This window comes from Cicer arietinum, chromosome 4 (assembly GCF_000331145.2).
Source record: "Cicer arietinum cultivar CDC Frontier isolate Library 1 chromosome 4, Cicar.CDCFrontier_v2.0, whole genome shotgun sequence".
In the NCBI taxonomy this organism is placed as follows: Eukaryota; Viridiplantae; Streptophyta; class Magnoliopsida; order Fabales; family Fabaceae; genus Cicer; species Cicer arietinum.
Genome location: NC_021163.2, coordinates 7114050 through 7137736, shown reverse-complemented (window position 1 = coordinate 7137736; position 23687 = coordinate 7114050). Strand labels below are relative to the sequence as shown.

At 26.6% G+C, this 23687-nt stretch overlaps 2 protein-coding genes across 2 annotated transcripts; both read right to left on the bottom strand.

The window, feature by feature from the left end:
• Window positions 1–14691: 14691 nt before the first annotated feature.
• Window positions 14692–15625, bottom strand: LOC101504686 (uncharacterized). Its single transcript, XM_004495850.4, has one exon. It carries the CDS (start codon window positions 15483–15485, stop codon window positions 14895–14897), a length of 591 nt encoding a protein of 196 aa, XP_004495907.1. The 5' UTR covers window positions 15486–15625; the 3' UTR covers window positions 14692–14894.
• Window positions 15626–17435: 1810 nt separating this feature from the next.
• Window positions 17436–18350, bottom strand: LOC101505009 (universal stress protein A-like protein). Its single transcript, XM_004495851.4, has 3 exons — window positions 18036–18350; window positions 17845–17963; window positions 17436–17762 (listed from the first exon to the last, which is right to left on the bottom strand). The coding sequence occupies exons 1-3, from the start codon at window positions 18315–18317 to the stop codon at window positions 17687–17689; spliced, it is 477 nt and encodes a 158-aa protein (XP_004495908.1). The 5' UTR covers window positions 18318–18350; the 3' UTR covers window positions 17436–17686.
• Window positions 18351–23687: the final 5337 nt, after the last annotated feature.

Sequence of the window (23687 nt, the reverse complement as noted above, 5' to 3'; positions counted from 1 at the left end):
AAATAAAGAAGAAAAAAGTTTTTTATTGACCAATTAAAACCAGTGATGTGAAAAATTATATTTTTCAAAAACACAAAACCTTTTTCATCGGTCTATTATGCCATCGATGTTAAAACTAATTTAATATTTGTTAGAATTTTAAAAATACCACCACGTTTACTTTTCACATCATACCCTTAAACAGGCGATGTTAAAAGCTCTGTGGAACCCTTGTTTTCCATGTGTACTCGTGAAATATATTAGAAGTATTGATAATTGGTGTAGTATAAAAAAAGAAAGGTTGTTTTTTAACTTTTATATATACAACAATAAGTAAAGAATACGGAAAGGATACTTGACCGGACATATGTTAAGAAATTGGTGCAATTTGAATAAACTAACTCTTACATTTGTGCGACTAAATTCTTTTTTATATTATTTTAATATTTTTTATCTTTCTTTATATTACATCCCTATTATATTACATCTATTAATTATTATTTCAATTTTTTTTCTATCAAATAATTAAAATACCTAGTTTACATCAAATATTTGTCTTAAAGAAATAACCTTAAAAAACTGTTTGTAAAAGGCATTAGGATTGATTTTTTAAATTATGAATGTACTAATAAATAATATTGTTTTATATACACAAATAGCTAACCATCCATCCAATTGAATGTCACTCTAGTACTACTTTGATTTGTTACTTCTTGGAAATATCTTAACAAACATCTCCTAAATTTAATTATGATACCCTTAAAAACTAATTGCGTTTAACTCTTCAGAAATTAATTACCTTTAACTCTTCGGAGGTTAAGTCATCTATCGACATGGAGAAGGTTTAGTTAAAAAAAATGTTCTTTAATAGATATAATTTTATAATTAGTTATTAATAAAATATATTTAGTTATCTCAAACAAGTTTATAAATAATAAAATTTAAAAAAATTAAAAATTTAAAAAATTATCACTTAATTGATATGTCTATTTAAAAATAAAATGATCAAAATATGACTAACAAAAAAATAGAAGATGATTTTTTTAAATAATTATATTAAAAAATATTATTATATCATAGATTTAATTTAATTTCTAAAGTATAGTTAAATGATCGATACTTTATTAATATATAAATAAATAAATAAAAAATTGGAGAGTTTATCCATTGCGGTTTTATCTTTTCAAGGCCTCTCTGCAAAAGCTGAGGGAACCTCTGTGGGATGCACGTGTCTTGTGGATTGGACTTCATGTGGAGATGCTGACCCATGTGCATCTTTGCCTTTGTCACCTAACATCAATATTAGTATGGGAAATGCTAATTAATAAATTAATTATTTGATAAGAAATTATTAATAATACACTAACATGTATACATGCTTTGCTTATGTTACTTGAATGGCCAGCTTAATCAGGGTGTGTTCTGCTGCTTATCTGAACAAGTCAATTAATTTGCCAATAATCTATCTCTTACCAAAAATCATATTCAAATTTCATATACCCCTACCTAGCTAATTGTTCTTTTAATTAATTAATTGCTCAATTTTTTCTTTCCTTGCTTTCAATGCATATATATAATATGTTTCTGATCGATCAAATTAGTTTTTAAAATACGGGCATTGTACCATATGTGTCAGTAATGTGCCAATTAATTCTCTGAATCTGTATTAAATTAAACTAGATCTGTTTGCTGATGAGAAATAACCGTTTGCTTACAAGGATATAAGTTGGCAAACTACATATATCATTATTTTTTCCATTTTCCTTCTAAAATACAAATAAAGGACATAATTTTAAAATCAGTTTTTATAAAACGCACTAAATTAATATTAGTATATATTTCAATTTCAACAGAGTTTTTCCATTTTCCTGAACAAAACAGAGAGTAGGCACTAACTAAAGAAATGTAAATTCTAATAATTGGTTGAAGGAGTGGGAAAATTAGATCTGCAGGCTCCCAAAAAGTCTCAGCTGGCCCCTACATTTTTCTATCCTTTCCAAATTTTAACACATGACTATCATTTTCAAATGTATTAAACATAAGTAAAAGTAATCAAATAAAACTGATGATTAAATATAAGTAAAAGTTAATTAAATAAAAATTTTGTATTTGATTTAAATTTAATTTTTTTAATTAAATACATCTATTATTTTACTAACTTTTATTTATATGTAAGGTTGAAAGGAATATTAAATTTCAAATGAAAATTTTAATGCATGCTTAAGACATTGATTAAAGAATAAAAAGTTAGAAAATTTTTATCCAAAATTTTTTTTTTTTGGAAATCGGTAATGTATTAAATGTCATGATTTTAGTTTTTTTTAACAAGAAACTAAAGTTAAACAGCAGGCTGGAATATTACTTGGCAAAAAAAAAAAAACTATATTCGCAAATAAATTAACATGAGAATACAATTCTATAGATTCCCATTTTCAATGGTGTGTGAATGCTATCCGATTTTGTTCATGGCCACATCTAAAGTCAACATTAACACGATTGATGGCAGGCTTTCCAATTGGGTCAATTCAACTCATTTTAATTTCTTGACATTTGACAATTCTCTAGTTGGTTCTCATCAAAAAAAATTTCAACATTTTGAACTGACATAAATTTAACCAGCCTTGTGACGTCTATATAAAGTCGTCATTTTCGAAAAATTATTTAAAAAAGAAAATTAATTAATTTAAAATTAAAATTAAAACATATCAATTTTATTTAACTTGTTAGCTATACCCAAAAATGAACTTTTAACTATAGGGACATTAAATTCTACATCTAAAGAAAAGACCAAAAATTATGTCATGTTAGATTTACTTCTTGTAGATATATCATATCGTTACAAAACATGAAGGGAACAGAGAGTCTCCTCAATAATTGGAAACATTTAAGAAAAGGTAGACATGAAGAAATGAGATCCCTCATGGGCTGTACCCTTTTTTCTTGATAGTTTTGAGCCCCCCTTAAAATAAGTCAGCCTTTCTTAAAGGTTTGTCTTTGAATATATAATCATAAGTAGTTGTGCTCATATGAAGAGATAAAATAAAAAGATAAAAATTCTCTTTTCAAGGAGCTCTAGTTTGGTTGCTCTATTTTCTGTTCAATCTCTTTCTTTTTCTTTTTTTGTTGTAAGAAATTAAAGATATTCCTCTCAAACCAATCCTATCTTAAAGCCATTACCACCACTACTGTTTGATGGAGCTTGAGTATAATTGTATAAATGTTAAAGTAGAAACTTGAATGCAAAGTCAAGCATCCATATTTCTATTTTGTTAATTAAGTAAACAACATTGTGCTGGCCGATACATTTATTCATTCACTTTTAACTTTGTATTGGATGAGAATATTTTTAAAGAGATATGAAAGTAAAATTAAATGGTTTTATTAATATGGTCTATGAATTAAATTTCGTCAGTTTAAATAGTTTTATATTATTAATTAATTACAACCGTTAGATCATTAGACATATTTGACTTTTATTATAATTATCTTTAAAATCGTGTTAACAAATGATTGTGATGTGTTGATATTTATAGTAAAGATATATGACAATTAAATTTAAATTTTTTGATATTATTTTATGTGTGACTCTAATGATAAAAAAAAAAAAAATTCAATGAAGTTCCCTCTTTTGCATTTTGAAACTGTTCCTATGATTGAAGGCCATTTTGACAAGTGGATTTCTTCATTTCAGCTGAAAACTACATATCAAATGTTGAATTTATGATTCTATAATTTTGGAACATTGATAAATTAATTAAATGCTATGCTTTGAGCTGTTTATTTTTCATACTACTATCAACTGTTATAGGATTATTACACTTTAAGTAAATAGTTAGGGAGTCGATCACTAAATCTTGGGCATCAACAAAATTTATTTAAGAGAAAAAAATCCAGCCTATATGTTGATCGTGAATCCCAACAAAGATGAATCACTTAACAATAAATTATTTCGTATATATAAGAAGTTTATGAAAAATAGTCTTCCTTTCTAAAAAATTTATTATTTTTTTAAATTTTTGGAGTGAGCTTTTGTTGGCCCAGTACATGCCAGCTTTGGTCATCATTCATGAGTTTGGAAATGGATCATTATTGGTTTACATGTCACGTGATTGTCATTATATATCACTTCTCCTTGTTCGTGGCCAACAAGTCCTGCTATAATGCTATTCTCCTTCTTGTTTTGTTTATTCTTTCTCAATTAGGAAAGTTTCAAAGTGTTCAATTATTCATATAAATAATTAGTTGAATATGAATAACCACATAATGAACTCTAATTATTGTTATATTCAAAGGTAATAATTATTTTTTAGACCAGCAAACTAACAAAACTTTCTCCACAGATTTTATTTTTACAAAAGAGTATTATCTACACATTCTCTTCACCCACGGACCTAACAATCTTCTTCTATCACAAGTCTTACTATATTCCACCACTTTTACATAATGAAATTTAATTTTAAGAATTAATATCATAGTGTAACAATATAGTAAAATATTATTAGATATTTATTTATAGAAAAACATATATACGAAAAATATTTTGGTTTTTAATTATAAAATGTTAGGTTACACGTTTTGCTAGAAAATCACCACAATTTTGTGAAGTAAAACATTTAAACTTGTGTTAACCGCACGGTGACACTGCAGGAACAAATTAGTCATTAAACTCATAAATAGTTTCACACTTGCCACACTTCTTCTAGTCTTTTCTATTTATATATTTTAAATTTAATAAAATATGATTTTTTTTCCCATCAGCAATGTGCTTTCTTTTGCTTTTCTGCATTCCAATTTCCAATCATAGCAATGGGACCACATTTTTGTTGAAAGCAATATATAAGTTAAACTTTTCTGAATTTGGCTTAAGTAAAAAACTAATAACAGTTTAGAATTCATATACAACATAACATAATTTGAGTATCATATCAAAATCTGTCTGGAAATGTAGAAACAAGTAGAATTGAAATCAAATAGAAACAAAGAAACGTAATTTTTGTCACAAAAGAAAACTACACTATCCACCCAATTATAAAAAATGGATGAGTAATCGACAGTAAGATTGTTGAGTGATTTCATATATTTCAACAATAAGATAGTTGAATTTCTTAACTAATTTTTTTTAAAATGAATTGTGATTATATCGTAATAATAGCAGTTAATAATATTTGAGACTCTTTCCTTTCACCCCTTATACTCACGATTGGTCGATCTAAAAGTATTTTTTGAGTTAAATTATCCAATCCAAAATTTTATTTTGAAGGTTTTTGAATAGATGTGAAAAAAGAAATTACCATAAAATTTCTACAATTTGCTTTTAATATTCGTGATGGACTTCACAAAGATCCATGATGCAGTCTACCCAAAGCAAATTTCATGGACCAGGTTATATACCCAGGCCCATAACTGCATAAAGTAGTACAATAAGCCCACTGTTATGCGTGAAAGAAAAAGAAAAGAAAACTCCAATGAACTATGATGGCAAATGACGCGGGGCACAGTGCATTAGGTAGTATTATTAGAAAGATTAGTTGGTTAGTTAATTAAATTAATTAATTAATTAATTAATTATACTACTAATTAGTTAATTATTTTTTACTAGTGGGTTGTTTAGTTAAAATTATGTAAGTTTATATAATCTTTAATGTAATTTATTTTCTTAATTATTAATATTATTTAGTTTATTTTTTTCATTTTATTTTAATCAAACGACTTAAATAAAAAATCGTGCATATAAATCGTGACATGTGAATACCATTCTTATTACCAATCTTACAATTACATTAACAGAAAAAGAATTATAATCCCAATGTCCTCCTATACTAATAATAATAAAAACAAAAAGAATGGTGAAGAAATTAAAGAGCAACATGAGAGAAAATTGTACATTTCCTTAATCTCTTCTCCATAAATTGCAACCAGCCCTATTACTTTATTTGCTTATCATTGATGAATCAATTTAATATGAGATTATTTAAGTGTTTCCAATTCATATACTATATGGATCTATTATACAGTAACTTATCTAGATATTGAGATTATTTAGCAAATTTTCTAAATGCACCCCCAAAAAAAAAATTCAAGTCTTAATAATCCCAAGTGTTTGTGGTTGAAGTGATTCAGAATGATTAACATCACCAATATGAAGATTATGTTCCCCCATTGGAATTCTCCTAGTCCCAGACTTATCAACCAAACTCAAAACCTTACATACATGAATATTAATCTGTAGTATTTGTTTAGCCTTAGCAATAACATGAAGTTTCTCAAATGCCACTAGTTGCTTCTTTGGTGTCCAATGACCATTACCTTGGGGTGGTACTGAAAACACCAACAATGTGAGTACCATCTATGAACCAAAGTTTTTAACATGAATTTCGAGGCTAATTGAAAGCATGCCACATCGTGTATGTGTCACTCTAATTGCCGTGTTTGAAATGTTTGAGTTGTTGCTATGGCGGTGGCCATCAATTGGAATTGTTACCACTTTTGGTGTAAAATCGATAGGTTCTGCCAGGGTACCCTGTGGAGGGGCTTGATCGCATTGCCAAGTTTTGAAGGCATTCTTGTGGGTACCATGTCATAGGTAACTTACCACCATAATAATAACTCCCAATTCCTTGTAATGCGCTTGTCTATGCACAAGCAATGCCTAATAAACAAGAAAAAACACTCAACAAAATCATTTGTAATTTTTTTTAGAAACGTTTGATAGATAAAGTTGGCCCAAAATAATAATAACCTACCAGCATAGTTACTTATCATAGTGAACAATAGGCTCATTCTACCCTCTACAGCCACACCTAAGCTTCATATCCTCCCAATTAAAATAAAAAATATAATTTTATTCTTTTGACTATATATAAAACTTTCAATTTTTTTACTACTCATTTTTCACTTCTATTTCGAAACTTACAAACTTTTGAAAGTTTCCTATTTCGAAAGTTTTCTATTTGAAAAGTTAACTATTTTGAAAGTTTTTTATTTCAAAAGTTAACTATTTCGAAAGTTTCCTATTTGGAAAGTTTTATATTATAACTCATTTTTTCTATTACAAAAGTTTCTGATTTCGAAAGTTTCCTATTATAACTCATTTTTTCTATTTCGAAAGTTTTGAATTATTCGAAAATTTTGGAATTTTTCATTTCGAAAGTTTTGAAAATTTTAGAAATTTGCATTTCAAAAATTTTGAAAAATTACTATTTCAAAACTTTCGAAAATCTGGAAATTTTATATTTTAGAACTTTGAAATTTTCGAGATTGCACTTACTTTTTATTTCGAATGTTTGGAGAGTTTCGATGGATAATATATTTTTTCTAAACTTTCGAAATTGAGGGTGAAGAAATAAAAAGGATTTATAGATTGTTAAAATGATAATATTGTATCTTTGCATTGATTAGGGGTGAGAGGTTTAGGTGTAAGGGTGCAAGGTTGAAATCCCTTACAATAACATTAGAATTGGACCCAATGACCGTTACGGTACGATGATGCTTTGTGGAAAAAGGCAAACAAGGACTGATGTTCTTAAGAAGCACCATCCCTTGTTTTGCGACTTCTAGAGGGGGTGCACACGTCACTTGATAATTCATTACAAATAAATAGATCACAATAATTTTATTATTTTTAAATAATTATACGTAAAATCTTAAATAACGATAAAATATATAAAAACATAATTATCACACTTTAAAAACTAATAATCAATTACAAAATAACAATCTTAGAAGGTTTAAACAAAAATAAATAAATTTTAAAACAAAAGTATTTTTTATAAAAATTAATAATATAATTGATAAAATGTTCAAATAATTTTAAATGCTTATTTAGATTTTAAAAATAATAAATATACAACTTTTATACCTTATTATTATTATTATTATTATTATTATTATTATTATTATTATTATTATTATTATTGAGTCGACACATATATTTACCATAAACATAATGCACAAATAACAATTATTAGTCAATCTAATAAATGATTTCTTCATAGTTATTATTTACCATGAACGTCGTGTCGAAACATTTTAAAATGTTTAGTAAAAATTGTTACAATTTCAATAACTTATATATAATTTATATATATATTTTTTCTCTCATATAACTTATATACTTTAATAAAAATAGACTCTACGATCACTTAAATATTAGATAATATTTTATGTCTATAATGTATTAGTTAATGATAAGATTTTGATATTATAGATAGATTTTAAATTCAACCCAAAATGGTTGTTAAATGGTGATGATTTCTAATTTGATTATTTATCTCTAAAAAGTTGTTAATTTTTATGATTAAACTTTTATAAAACATTGTTTTCATCAGAATATTTTAAGGGTAAAAATACTTATTTAGTTATAAACTCTACAATTTCTTATATCTAATTTATTCTTTTTATAATTTTAATTATTTACGAAATTAATACATTAATAATTTATATACATATATCTATATATATATATATATATAATCATAAAATAAAAATTAAACTCGCACAAAGAAACGCAGAGTGATATTCTAACTTATATTAACAACCGAACAACCGAGAGGCGGTCTACCTGCCGTATGCACTTCTTGAATCACAAGCATGTTATTAACTAATTAACTTTATTTGACCTTTTGTTTGTTTGTTTTAACTAATACGAGTATTTTGGTCATAAAAAAAGTTGCAATTGTTTAATTTTGAAACAATTTTTAGTTTGTTGGGATTTCTAAATTTAAATTGGTTGCGAAATTTATAACTTTCCACTCACATCTTTTAAAAATCATAGAGACTCTTTAGTATTAGGCACTCTCTAGTGTTAGATTAGAGTTTGAATATTCTTTAACAACTATAATAATACAAGTGGAGTCATTATAGAGCGGGTGAATTTAAATTTAAAGAGTTCACATTGTTAACAACATCATACAATTCTTTGAAGTAGTTAATCTAATCCATTGGTTTGAAATCTTATAATTTAAATTACAAATTTTCTAATACATTCAGATAATCTCAATTGTTAATTTAGATTAAATAAATTATATTGGTAACTATGTGGCACAATTATTGCTCGAATTTATATTAAGGTTCCATTTTGCATCCTTCCATAGTATGGTTGCATTGTGTAGCTACCATAAGTAATGTTAATCCAAATGCATCATGCTCAACTATCGTGTACCCCTCACTTCACATCTTTTCCATCACTCCTCTCTAGAGCTACTCGACCACCCTTTATCATAACTCTTCATAACTCTTCATAACTCTTCATGACCAATTTCACGGCTATCCAACACTTTGTATCTATTGAGAAAATTAACAAATATATAGATTTAGATAATAATTAAAACATAAGAACATAATTTAGAAATTCAAAAATCGAAGAAAAATCACAATTGTTGTCTAATGACAACCACATAACAATATTATGTGAAAGTTGTTAGAACATATAAATTTCTCTCAAATTCTTCATGACCCCCAATATACTAAAATTCTCCAAAGTAAATATTTGAACTACATATCCCCACACTCTAACACAAAAATAGAAAATAAAACAAAAAAATCACATACAAGTGAACTACGTTGACTAAGAACTAAAATAAGTTAGAATTAGCCAAATGAAGATCAAAATGAGCAAAATCTTATTTCATTGAGATTATTCCACTTATTGGAAAACTAGAGTTGGACAAGAACTGCTGGCCCAACCGAAATCGACCGGTCCGAGGCCCAAAACACGCACGCGGGCGGATAAAGTCAGGTAGAACGGGTAAGCGGGTGGGGAAATACAGATTGAGCTGATTATACACGGGCAGGTTCGGGTTGTAAAAATTGAACAGTAATAAACCGAATCTGATTGTATATGTATGTGATGGGCGTTTGGACCACTAGAAAGCAACATGCCCAATATTATAGTCACAATCCTATTGCGATCCAAAGTATAAATACTAACGTTAATAATCAAACCCTATATTTTCATTCTGCCTCCACACACAACCCACACTTGTTCTTTCTCTTCGCCATTTCCACTTTCAAAAAAAGAACTTTAAACCCTAACTCTTTTGTTTTGCTCAAGTCTCTCTTCGAGACCCTCGTTCCAATTTATGTTCATTGTGGTTCCATAGTAAGTCTAACATCCTTCATTCTTTTAGTTATTTTGTAGCTTTTTTTTTGTCTTTTAAATTTAGGGTTTTCATTTCCGTTCAACATATTTGGCTAACATGTATTTATTTTTCATTGTTTAGGTTAATAATCGAACAAACTTGATGTATTGAAGAGTTGAAGTATCACCATACATTTACTATTAAAGGTTATATCTTTTAATGCTTTTATTTTTTTGTTTATGATGTCTTCTGACAAGGCTTTGTTAGGTTTTGATTTTAGAGTTGAGACTTATGATTTTTGTTATTTTGATATTTTGTTTAAGACTTAGGGTTTATGAGTTTTGTTATTAAGTATTTTCTTCAAATAACACTTACATATTTTCTCTATATTTGATTAAGGTTTGGATACTGATTATGGTTTGTTTAAGGTGTTATGTTTTTTTTTTTTATTCCTACAAAAATGTATAATGTTCCTCACAATTTTATTTCTAGTTTAAGGCTTGGATATTGATTGTGATTTGTTTAAGGTGTTCTGGTTTTTTTTTTTTTTATATATTTTAATAACATTGCATCTATTCTTAATAATTTGGTTTCTAATTTAAAATGTATTCTATGTGCAGGTTTATGACTGAAATTAATTTTATTTGTTAATTGAAATGATATGGAGTACCATTGAAGGCTTAAATCTTGTTATGTTGATTTATGGTTTCATAGTTCATCATCAATCAATGAAAAAATGGGACAATATCTAAATTTTGAAGGAAAAATAATCAATTTAAAAGTGAGACAAAATTATATTAATATATTGATAAATGAAAGTATTACTATTTTGATAAGTTTTGCATTGTAAAAGGGTTAATTATCAAAGGAAAACTGAGTCAAAAATAGCTTAATATTGAAGGAATGAATTAAGAAAATTGTTTTACTCAAATTAACCTTTTAGATAAATAAAAAAATGCTTGGTAAAATTAACAGGGGCAATTTGTTTTGAATGGCCCAAAAAAAATTATGGACTTGATTGGACAAAAAAATTAATTTAGACAACAAATGTTACAAAGCCCAGAAGTATCTGACCCGATTCTATCCACCTGTAAGACTCGCGCACCCGTGGCCCGATGTCCGCCCAAACTATAAATTTAAATGGGTGAAATTGAGTCTCTTTTGACCACCCACGAATTGGATTGGATTTAAAATTTGGGTTCGAAACTGTCCAGACCCGCCCGTTGTCCACCCCTAGGAAGAACCACATTGACTAAGAATAAAAATAGATTAGACTTGGTCGTGAGATGAACAAAATGACTAAAATTTAATCAATTGAGACTATTCCATTTATTTGATGAGCTATATTGACTAAAAACCAAAATGGTTTAGAATTATTCAAGTGAAGACCAAAATGATCAAAATTTTAATTCATTAAGACTATTTCACTTATTGGATGAATCATATTATATAAAAATCAAAATAGATTAGACTTAATCATGAGATGACCAAAATCTTAAACAACTAAGACTATTTCACTTGTTGGATGAACAACAACTACAAAGAAATAAAATGAATTAGACTTAACCATGAGATGACCAAAATCTTTAAAATGTTTCCTATCGATAAAAATTGTAATAAAAATTAGAACCATATATATTTAGTTTGAGTTCTCACTTCTTTTACAATTTCAAATAATATAAAACTATTTTAATATATAATATTTGAAACAATTCTAAACACAACCATTTAATACTATCAACCATTTATCGCTACTCAACGTCTCCCTAGTTTAAGAGTGTGTTGGTCCGATGCACTAATGTGTTTGTTTTACGGGTTTTTGCTGTTTTATAATTATGTATAATCATTCTTAATTAGTTGAGCTGGTAACATTATTATTAAATATGTTAAAACTTGAATAGCTTGAGTATATGTCACACATTGTTCAACAGAAACTGATTGAAATATCGGAGACATGAAAAGAAAGCGGAGTCAAGTCTAGCGGAAATTACAATAATTAAAATGCTGGCTCTTTTCCAATTACAATGGTTGTTGGTTAAGTTGAGAGTAGCTTCGCTTACAAGTGATGTTCGGATTTGGAACAGAGCCTCTCGCGGGATCAGCTCATTTCAAACCAAAGTCAGCCATGTCGGGGATATCTAAAATCTACATTCGGAAGTATAATTTCATTGCCAAAAAATAGAAAATAATAAAAAGGAGGAAAACATTGTTATAATAATTAGTAGTAACGCAGAAAATATTGGGAGGGGTTTCAAAGTTTCAATTGCAGATGGTAATTAAAACTAACAGTTACTCATATTTTTAGAGGTGAATAGTTATTGTAAATTTATCTTGTTTTAGATTGAGATTACCGTTGTTATCAAAAATTTCAATTTGATAGTCTTTTTTCTTACCCATTTTAAAAAAGCCGAGTTTAGCTAAAAAGTTTAGAATGATCGGATATAAAATTATAAAATATAAAAATCAAATATGTTAATAATATTATATAGTAAAAAATTAAATTGTAATAAATAAAAAGTGGAGTATCAAATAATTTAATTACATAACTTAAAAATATTTTAAAGTCATAAATCACAAATAAAAAAGAAGTCACAACCACAAATAAATCAGAGTCATGTTCACAAATCAGAGATAATATGCACAAATCATAGTTAGAGTCACAAATCAGAGACAAAGAGAGTCAATAAGCTTGGTGATCAATGATAAAAAAAAAAAAAAACATCTTGTGACATGCGTACTATCAAACAAATAGAACCACTTAATTTGTGTATATTATCAAACACCTTATATACAACAAACATCAATCAACACTAACATCTATACATTCACTGATTCACTCAACAATTGTAACAAGTACATACTAACAAATACCTTATATGCAACAAACATCTATCAACACTAACATCTATCCATTCATTGATTCACTCAACAATTGTAACAAGTTCATATTATCAAACACTTTATATGCAACAAACATCTATCAAGCCTAACATCTATCCATTCGTTGATTCACTCGACAATTGTAACAAGGGCATATTATCAAACACCTTATATACAACAAACATCTATCATTACTAACAATATAATTTTTAGTCCTGTAAAATTTCATAATTTTGATTTTAATTTTTATAATTTTTTGGGTCAACTTTTGATATTTACAATATTTTTATTTATTTTTAATCTCTGATTTTAATTTAATATTGCTTATTTTTTGAAATTTTGAATAATTTTTTACACTAATGTGTATGACATTATAATAAAAAAATTTATAAAAATTTAGACTTTTTTAACAAGCGATAAATTAAATATAGATTTTTAAACATAAAAAACTTCAAAATTTATATTTATATCATCATTTATTAAAAATATCAAATTTTTTACAAGGTAGTTGTTCAACATGTCCTAAACATTGCACAAAATAATTATTCAAAAAATTGAAAGATATACCATAATTGGTTTAAAATGAAGGACACAAAATTTAAAAGAACTAAAAGTTGATGAAATTTTTTATAAAGATTAAAAATAAAATAAAAAAATTTATAAAAACTAAAATTTTATTTAACTCTATAAATATATAAAAAGAAAAAACTTAAAAACATAGTAAAAATGATATTTTTGGTTCAAAGTCCTTGTCTTACTAGTTTAGGCCCTGACCAATCTCCCTCTTTTTTTTGGGTTTGACCCGTTTTTAGTATCTAAAACAATTCGATGATTCAAATTATATTCGTTTTAAGATACGTAATTTACAATAAATTAATACTTAAAAATTATCTAAAAATTTAAAAAAATTGGTTGATACTTGTTTGAAATTTTAAAAGAATAAATAAATATAAATGTCTTAAAATTCAATTAAATACCACTTCAATCGTAAAAATAAGAATAATCATAAATTTTTACTTTTGAGGAGTAAAATATCTTGATTCAAAGAGTATAAATTTTTTAATTTTTTAATTATTATAATATAAATAAATATGAATTGTAATATACATGTGAGATATGAAGATGTAGTAATTTTTCTTCATAATTTTGAATAAAAAAATATTCATAATTAATAATTTAATTAATGAGAAAACATATGGTATATATATAAAATGAAAAATTATTATTTTCTATTAGTAATGTCATAAAATTGGTTTGTCCAACGCATATTTGACATCTAAGATGAATTTTATGATAAAATATTTTTAAAATTCATAATCATGCTGAGACCTTATTCAATTTACAAATGTCGATATTGATAAATTTTATATGATATTTTCGAGCTCAAACTTTGAACCTCACGATTATTTACAAATTTCTTTAGTATTTCAACTAAAAAGATTTGACTAAGGTTCAAATTTTACTCCTCCTCACCACACATGAAATTTAATAATTAATTTTTGCACATGAACAATTGGAAAACATGGAGTAGCATAAGAGCAAAAATGAATCATCCAACCCTTATGATTCCAACTTTGCTAAATCCAATGAAAACAAAGAACAAACTGAAGAAAGGGCTTCAAAGTTTCATATGAGCAGCTTTATAGAAGTTGGTATTCCAAAATAAGGATCTAACTTACTCTTAAGATACACATGCAATAAAACAAGAGGTATCCTCATAAACATTTCTAGACATAATACACCACACAAAGGCTAACCAAAATTAAAAACAATAAATAGATTTTAAATTATAGTTTTCAATCGCAATTGATTTCATAATATTGCAGATTTGGAAGTCTTTACAACGATATTATACCCTCAATTTAAGGCACATTTGCTTTTACTTCTTTCTACAATATGAATGTTTGCATAACCACAAGTGCGACACAAGTACGATTTAAAAGCATGTTAGTACTACTAAAAACTCTTGAGAAACAACCAATGAGTACGTTTTTTTCTCTCAACATTTTTCTCCTTAATAGTATCCAAACTTGGCTTCCACCCCTTCCCTGAAATCTGCCTATTCAAATACTCAGGCCTCCCATCCAATATCTCCGACGAAATCTCCGAAAAATCGCATCTCTCTCCCTTCATCTCTCCTATTTCTTCCTTCCCCTTAGCCACCACAGGCTCCACAATTTCACTTTTATGACATAAACTACTAAACCATGGAAGAAACTTAGAAGAACACAAGACATAATTAGAATTCAAAACAGAGTTAACAATCAACAGAATGCGGCGTGTTTCTTCAGGGCTTAATCCAATAGCCTTCCCTTGCTTCACTGGAATCATCATATATATCTTGTTCATGTCTAGCTTCTTGTCAGCAGGCAATGGTGTTGGTCTTTTCTGATTCACAGCTGAATGAAATTCAACTACTACTTGTTGTGGATGTTCTAACATTAATTCTGCTACTGTTATTTGTTCATCAAATTGATGAATCGAACCATCTAAGAAAACAACTTTACCTGTTGAATCGGAGGGACGGAATGAGATTTGGTTTCCCATCTTAATGAATTATGTGATTGTGAATTGAGTTAAACTATATAATAAAAAATAAAAGGTTGATTTGTATTGTGTTATATTTGTACCTAAAAAAAATGGATGTTTTGTTTGTTAAACTGTTCCATCTTGTGACGCATATAATGGTAGTGGACTTGGTAGTTTTTATTTTGGCTGCGTCGTTAATAACTTTGGTATCAGTTATAACATCACTTTAGACTTTGACTTACGGGAAATTAATACCATATATATTACCACATTTTTATTTGTTTGCTTAGCGGAATTATATTGTAACAGTTATTAATGATAGCTAGGAATAGTGATTAAGATAAAATATACGAACACTTTCAACTAAAACATTAACTAATTTGGTTGCACGAACAGTTTTATTCTTTCCGTTTATATTGCTAGTGACGTCTAACTTTTTGAATTTGAAATATAGTAATATATACCTTTATCACAAAAATTATGTAATTATAATCTAACCTTATAAATAATAAAGTGACATTTTAAAGTTTTGTCGGATGGTAGCGGTCAATAAACAGCATTGGATGTATGTATGCTAATGCCATTACCTATATTGTACGCTATTATCATTGATATGATTTGCAATCAACGGCGTGAATTATGAGCAATTGATTTCTTCACAACCTTTACCTCGTGGGAAAATGGCACGGGTTATGCCTCATTTCAAGGAAAAACTTTCTTCAAATTTTACGGTAATATTTTGATTTCGTCGAACTGTAAAAAACCATAAATGATTATAGGAACTAACACAACCATAATATTTTTATATTTTTTTTGTAATCTTGTATTAAATGTATCTAAAACTTTCTATTTTGTAAAGCCTGACAAGAATATTATAAATAGTAATCATCACCAAATGTTTTGGTAAATATTAGCATCTTAGTAAATTAGTATTATAAAACAAAAAATACATCAAACTTTATTAATATTATATAAGTAAAAGTTGACTAATTTTGAATCATTTAATATTATTCTTTTTACTATATTATTCATTTAATGTAAAAATATTTATTGTATATAGTTGAATATTTGACCTTCAAAAAAGATTATTTCATAAATTTAATTTATATTACATTAAATCTTGTAAATTAATTGGATAACTTAATAATAATAATAATAATAATAATAATAATATCAACAGTGCCATTTTTCAATGATAACCATGTTTTGGTTTACAACTTTTATATTTGAACACTCTTAATTTCATTTACTCATTTTATTTCAATTTTTTTCTTATCACATCATATAATTATCTTAATTTCTTTCTTTTTAGTTATTGGTGACAAATGAATATCTGAATGTCACTCCTATGGTCTCTCAAATTATTGGGCCTTGATGTATTCCTTTAGGCCCAAATGGGAGGAATGCAGTCTAGCTAGTTCCTCTTCAATCTCATCTTTTTGGGTTGGGCTTGAAGGCCTAGTGTTAAAGTCCATTACAGTTAGACACAGCCACATATCAAATAACTCGCAGACACCTTTAACTTCAATTGTTGGTGCTACACTGACTAAAGAGAGTCTTCATTCAAATTATGTATAGTACTTTTTGAGCTTTGAACTACGAGTATTAAGCATTATCTCTATTACTTTTGATAGGTGGATAAGAAATTATTGTTAGAGCCTTTCATCTGAATTTTCTGTAATTATGTCAATTAGTGATTTCTAATATTTCACTTTTATCTCTATTTGAAGACTCAACTTTTGGAAGCAAAGAGGGTACATCAGAGATATCTTTGATCGAATTTGTGGGCTTTTACATTATTATTACTAAGAAGATTATTGGATTTATGAAGCAAATTAGTAGCACTATGATGCAACATAAATAATGATTTTGTAAAACTTAACAAGGAATTACTTTTAAACTCCCTTACTCTAAAATTTAAACAAAATACATTCATATTTGTTGATTCAGTTTTTTATATATTTGAGATTGGAAAAACTAATATACAACATATAAAGTGCAAGATATACACATACACAAATTGTAACTGAACACAGCAAGATTGTGTTTGTGTACTATTACTTTAATCTTAAATATAAACGAAAGTAGATTAAAGAAATTTGATGTATTAGATTCAAAATTCAAACAAAATACATCAAAATTTTTTAATTTAATTTAATTTATATTTGAAATAGGAGGGAGGAGTAGTCTAATTAAGGTGGTTTATGAGATGTAAAGCATTATGGTTGCTTGACAATTACAACAGGACATTTGGCATATTTAACACAGTGATCACTTACACTTCCAAGAAGTGCCCTGAAAATTAGCAGAGAATAAAAGTAATTAAGTTAAACGAGAATTTGAAAGTGATCAGTAAAGAATATGTTGAAAACGTTACCTTTTGAAGAATCCATAACCATGACTTCCCATGACTAAGGTGTCAGCCTCTAGTTTCTTTGTTGCGCTGCAAATAACATTCTTAGCATCTCCAGTCCCAACTACTTTCTCAATTTTTATCTGCAAATTAATTATATCCTAAATACATAGTGAAAGAAATAATAAAAGTTGGAATCGGATGAGTTGACTAACATTGGTAGCGTCGAAGTTAGTGCAAATAGCTTCAGCTCTTTTCATTACTGAAGTAGCTAATTCCGTACTGTATTTTTGCAAAGCATGAATAGTTTCATTGGAAAATATATAGCCTGCAGAATCCAAGGAGTAGACAGCAGAAGGTGGCTTAACATAGAGCAAAAGAAGCTTGCTGTTGTTGTTGGTATCAGAAATAAGGTTGGTGATGGACCATGAAAGTGCAAACATGCTCTCCTCACTCTCATCAACAGCAACCATAATCTTCCGCTCTTTCTTTTCCATTTATCTATGTTCTGTGCTTTTTAATTCTAGATAATCAACAACGAAACAATTATATAGAAGCTTCACTCTGGTTTTAACTTTTAACCCGTCGGTTCTTAATTTTTAGTTGTTTTTAAATTACAGTGCTGTCAACTGTCAACTCAACCGATATTTTTCTTCAATGCTTTCTTAAATTAATTAAAATATTAATACGTCTACATATTTTATTATTTTAAACTTAACATAATAAAATTAAACTGTCACACTTGACACCAGTAGAAGTACCAATCTAAAACTAATAAAACTTTATCTAATATTATTAATGTTGTCTCACCAAATACTAAATAAATTATTATTATTATCAAATTTAAAATAAATATTATATAAAATTAATTACATCACTTTAATAATTGATTTTTTATTCAAAAGAATTTAAAAAAAAATCAATAATTTTACTAATATAATAATTTTTATTAAACTTCGTATTAAATTTTATTTTAAATTTATATGTGCGTTGAATCAATTTTAACTTACGAATAATGATTATCTAACTATTTGCAGAATAATTTTTACTGTATCACAAGATTAGTTCCAAGGTTGCTAATTGACTTTTTCAGAACATTTGGCAGAATAAATACTCGGTTACCATATGTTAATTAATACTTCGTAATGTTTGGTTTGAGCATTACCATATGTTAATTAATACTCGGTTAGTATTAGAGTAAAGAGGTCAATATTATTAAATTGAAATTTTGTAAACCTTTACCGACATAATTACACAATTTCATATGTGGCCTAAGGCAACGGAGACCATCGCCTTATATTATAGGATTTTAAGACTACTATTAATAATTTTTTTAATCTAAATACAAGTTGTGTTAAAAATAAGTAGAACCAACAACCACACAAAGTCAAATAAATGAGATATAATTCTCCACAGTAGCCCAACGTCACAATTAAAGAAAGAAATCTATTACATGAACACAACATCTAACAAAACACTCCCCTCATATCTATCATAATTTGCATAATAATCAACAATATTCAAACATTTGAAAGGATTGCTCCACCTTTTATTAAATTCAACACTTAAATTTTTGACTTAAGGTTTAAATCATTACTAAGATAAAAATAGTTTGGCATACTCAACCAAAAGACTCCATGCAGACTACTATAGTATTAGAGTAAAAATTTTGAATATAACTTGTGTGATCAAGATTTCGTATTTATGCGGTTGGAATATCAGTGAACATTATATTCAAATTGAACTGTACAAATTTATTTGATATTTTAAATTATAAAATAAGAAAATAAAAATCTGTAATTTTTTATCGTATGATTTTAATTAAATGAGTTCGAGTGTATAAACAAATAAGTTCTTCTTTGCTTCACATAATTCAAATTCGATTATTTTACAACAATGCCACTCCCAAAAATATCTTTCATTTTTATTTTTGAGTAGATAAAATAGAAAGTCTTTCTATTTTATTTAAAATAAAAGTATTTCTCTTCAACGTACGTACAAGAAAATAAAATTATTAACGGAAAATAGTTAAATTTAAATAATAATAATGAATGGGACTCTACCGCGTCTTATACATAATTCAGCTGTGCATCATTGTCTGAATTTAAAACGCAGCGCAGTCTTTGTCAAGATGAGTGACACTCTGTTTCTGTTTCATTGGGTACCCATTTTCTTATCCATTTAATGAATGGCCATAATCTGTATGCTAACACACGTCAAAGTAGAGTCTTCCAAAATTGCCAAGTGGCCTTTTTTCAAAACAAAACAAGATATATTTGAAAATCAAGGTTACATTGATTTTTGTAAAACATCTGCACTTCTCAACTTATAAAATATCTGTTTCTGGAAATACGGTGCTGTCGACTTGCAATCCAAACTTTATATTTTTTACTTTTAATTTTTAATCTTTGACTGATGGATAGTGTACTAGTTAGACATGACAATTATACCATATTCTATATGGATTTTGCCTCCTTCATCTTTATATCTAATTAATTGTCATCTTTATATCTAATTAATTAGGTAAAATTCGTATTCACTCTAATTTTTGAATGGATGTAAAATTTGGATCTTATTTTTATCTGTAACGAGATTTGTATTTCTCCACTCACATCTATACTTATTTATATATATAAAATTATAAATTTAAAATCATAGTTATAATAATTAATATAATAAAATAATAATTATTAGATAAGAATAAAAATATATTCTAAATAACTTTTAATATTTAAAAAAATATTAGTATATTCAATATATATATATATATATATATATATATATATATAATTTAAAAATTACAATAATATTACTAGTAAGAAATGTTCAAGTGCGGGTACGAGATAAATATCAACAGCCCCAAATCTGTCTCCGTTCTTAAATTTTAATTTAAAAAAAAAACCTATACCTAATCAAAGCGGATTGTCCCGTCCAAATCAAGACGGATTTAGATTGATACATGCTAATGCGAGTTATAATATCATTCCTAATACTAGTTGATAAAAAATCTCTTTATTTTAAAATGAAGTATAAAAATAGTCTATAAACACACTCTTAAACCAACCAAAATAATTTTTAAATAACGCCAAAACTGTAAAACCTTAAACAACAAACAATACTTTGAAACTGCAATCATGAGAAGATAAATAGAAAAATAGAGAGAACAACTATATTAATAAAAAAAAAATAGAAAAAGAAGAAAAAAGAAATCAACAAAATGACCAATATAATACACTATTTATAAAATATATTTATGGACTTACAATATAATTTAATTTGATACTTAATTATAATGTGTCAAATACTTTAAGATCATGAGAGATTTAAATATGATATCTTTACCTAAAATTTTAAGATATACGTATAAGAATAATATCTTGTATATATTTAATATTTAATTCATTCATAATTCATACAAGATTTAATTACTCACACTTTAAGTAAACATTTATTTTGATAAAAAAAAATGTTTTTCATATCATTCCTGATTAAGAGAATTATTCAATTAATCTTTTACACAATACGTCAATCGGACAGCAACTTAAACTAGTTTCACGTTTACAAAGAAAGAAAACAAAATAATTAAGTACAATTGACTTATGTTATGTGATGTAGACTTCAGTTGATAGAAACATATATATATATACCAATATGTAGGGGTAACTTTTTTCCACCCATATATAGTCTAAAGCCTGCAAAATACACATATGAATATCAAAAGTATTATTTTATCAAAATACATATTTAGATTTGTAAATCTAATAGAGTGGGAGAAGAAACTCTAAATTGTAGGGGTCTAATTGTCTAATGTACATCCAATGATTCTAAACCAACTGAATGAGACAAGAGCCCAACTCAAATGTGGGAGACATTACCCAATATCAGCCCATAAATTAATTTGCAATCAAATCCTGACATTTTAGCCCATACGCTTCTTTCGAAATGGGAATTATATCTTACATTCTTACCTTTATTGTAAGAGCGTTATGTCTATGCTTATGGTTTACCTTACATGAAAGGCTCTATAATCTATCGTCTATGTCTATGTATATATAGCTCAACCTTAATGATATTTGCATGAACTTTGAAGGTAAAGCATCAATCTTCAATAAGGACCTTCTCGTTTTCATCCAAATCAAAAACGGTTAAATTTACAATTATTGCACCGATGCGTTGCTCTCTTATATTCATTGCTGCACATTTTTAATTGAACCAAACTCAACATAGATAGCATGTCCTCAATCTAATTGAATAATTTCGTTACCAATCACAACCAATATGTGTAAATGGAACACAAATGTAATATTATATAAATATTGTATTTTGTTTTTCTTAAAATGTCAAGATGTTGTATTTGTGTCAAATTTTATATTTTAATAATATTAGAGTTAAAAATGTATAATCAGATCATTGGCACATGTCCAATTAAGTAGTCATAAATTTTTTATAGTATACTTTGAATTTTGAAAGGCACACTCCACTACTATGAATTTGTTTCAGAGTGGTTGTGTATTAAGCGCCACCACACATCACTAAAGATTAAAATCTTGAATTTTAATGTTTGATTATTTAATTTACTCATTGTAGAAACTCATTTTATTTGATATGATTGAATTTTAAAAATTCATTATTGGTTATATGTAATTCACAATGATACTAAATTATTTGCCCGTTATCTATTAAATGATAATATATTATTAGTTCTATTAGATTTATGAAAGAACTCATTACTAATCTATTAGATTTATTATTGATATACTTCAAAAAGAAAGTGATAAAAAGATAACTCTTTCTAAATACCAAGAAATTTAGTACTAGCGTGAGGTTAAAATAGTCCAGAATAACATTAGCCAAGAAAGAAATGTCAAGGACACCATATGCTTACCTTTAGTTTCATTATTTAATAATCTCAAATTTTTGCAAGAAGGATGCGTGTGGCACGTACGTAGCATTAGCATAATTTGCCGAGACCAATATTTGTATTGTCATACCATAAATTTAATTTATTTAGACACACACAAAATATAGATAAAAAATAATAAAGTTTACTATTATTATAATTATTGAAAAAAATTAAATGATTGTATTTATATATATATATTTTAATAATTTTGTAACTGTAACTACACAAGAATTATTATGTTATTATTTATGGTTGAAACCACACAAGAATTTATATGTTGTTGAACTAACGGCAATACAATGATTTAATATCCATAGAAGATTTTTACTCGAGAGATATATCACCCACCCTCAAGTATACTTCTTACTCTCAAAATATATAAAAAGATAATTTTATTTTTTAATATTTTTGATAAAAAAATATTTTTTTTAAATTTTAAAAGTTTCAAAATTTAATTTAATCTAAAATCTTTAAAATAAAAAAAATATAATTTTAATTTCTTTATAATTTTAATATTGTAATAGATTACAAGTCATAGGTGTTTGAAATAATAAGAGATCAAGAAACAAATCATTTTTGTTATATTTCTTTAGATCAATAGATTTATATTTAAAATTTCTTTAAATATATGTTCAACTAACAAATAAATGTCAATATTATTAAGCTGAACATTATATATCGAGTTTAAATCTAAAATCTCAAATTATATACAATTAATAATATCATCTCATCTATAAATATAAAAGTATATTATTAAAAATAATTAAATATAAAAAGATATATACTTATTAAAATAAAAGAAATAATCGGGATGTCTAAAGCTACACAACTATTGCATGACCGTTGCCTAATTGATGGATAAATCCATCAAAAGTATATATACATGCATCAACTTTCTCGGATACTTACTATTTCCTGGATCTTATAATAAATATTGTTTAAATTTATATATATATATATATAT

Excerpts from the sequence above, each read along its gene's own strand:
- LOC101504686 (XM_004495850.4), bottom strand. The coding sequence starts at position 15,485 with ATGGGAAACCAAATCTCATTCCGTCCCTCCGATTCAACAGGTAAAGTT.
- LOC101505009 (XM_004495851.4), bottom strand. The coding sequence starts at position 18,317 with ATGGAAAAGAAAGAGCGGAAGATTATGGTTGCTGTTGATGAGAGTGAG. Across the intron at positions 17,964-18,035 it reads CTAACTTCGACGCTACCAAT|ATAAAAATTGAGAAAGTAGT; the intron begins GTTAGTCAACTC and ends ATTAATTTGCAG. Across the intron at positions 17,763-17,844 it reads GGTTATGGATTCTTCAAAAG|GGCACTTCTTGGAAGTGTAA; the intron begins GTAACGTTTTCA and ends GCTAATTTTCAG.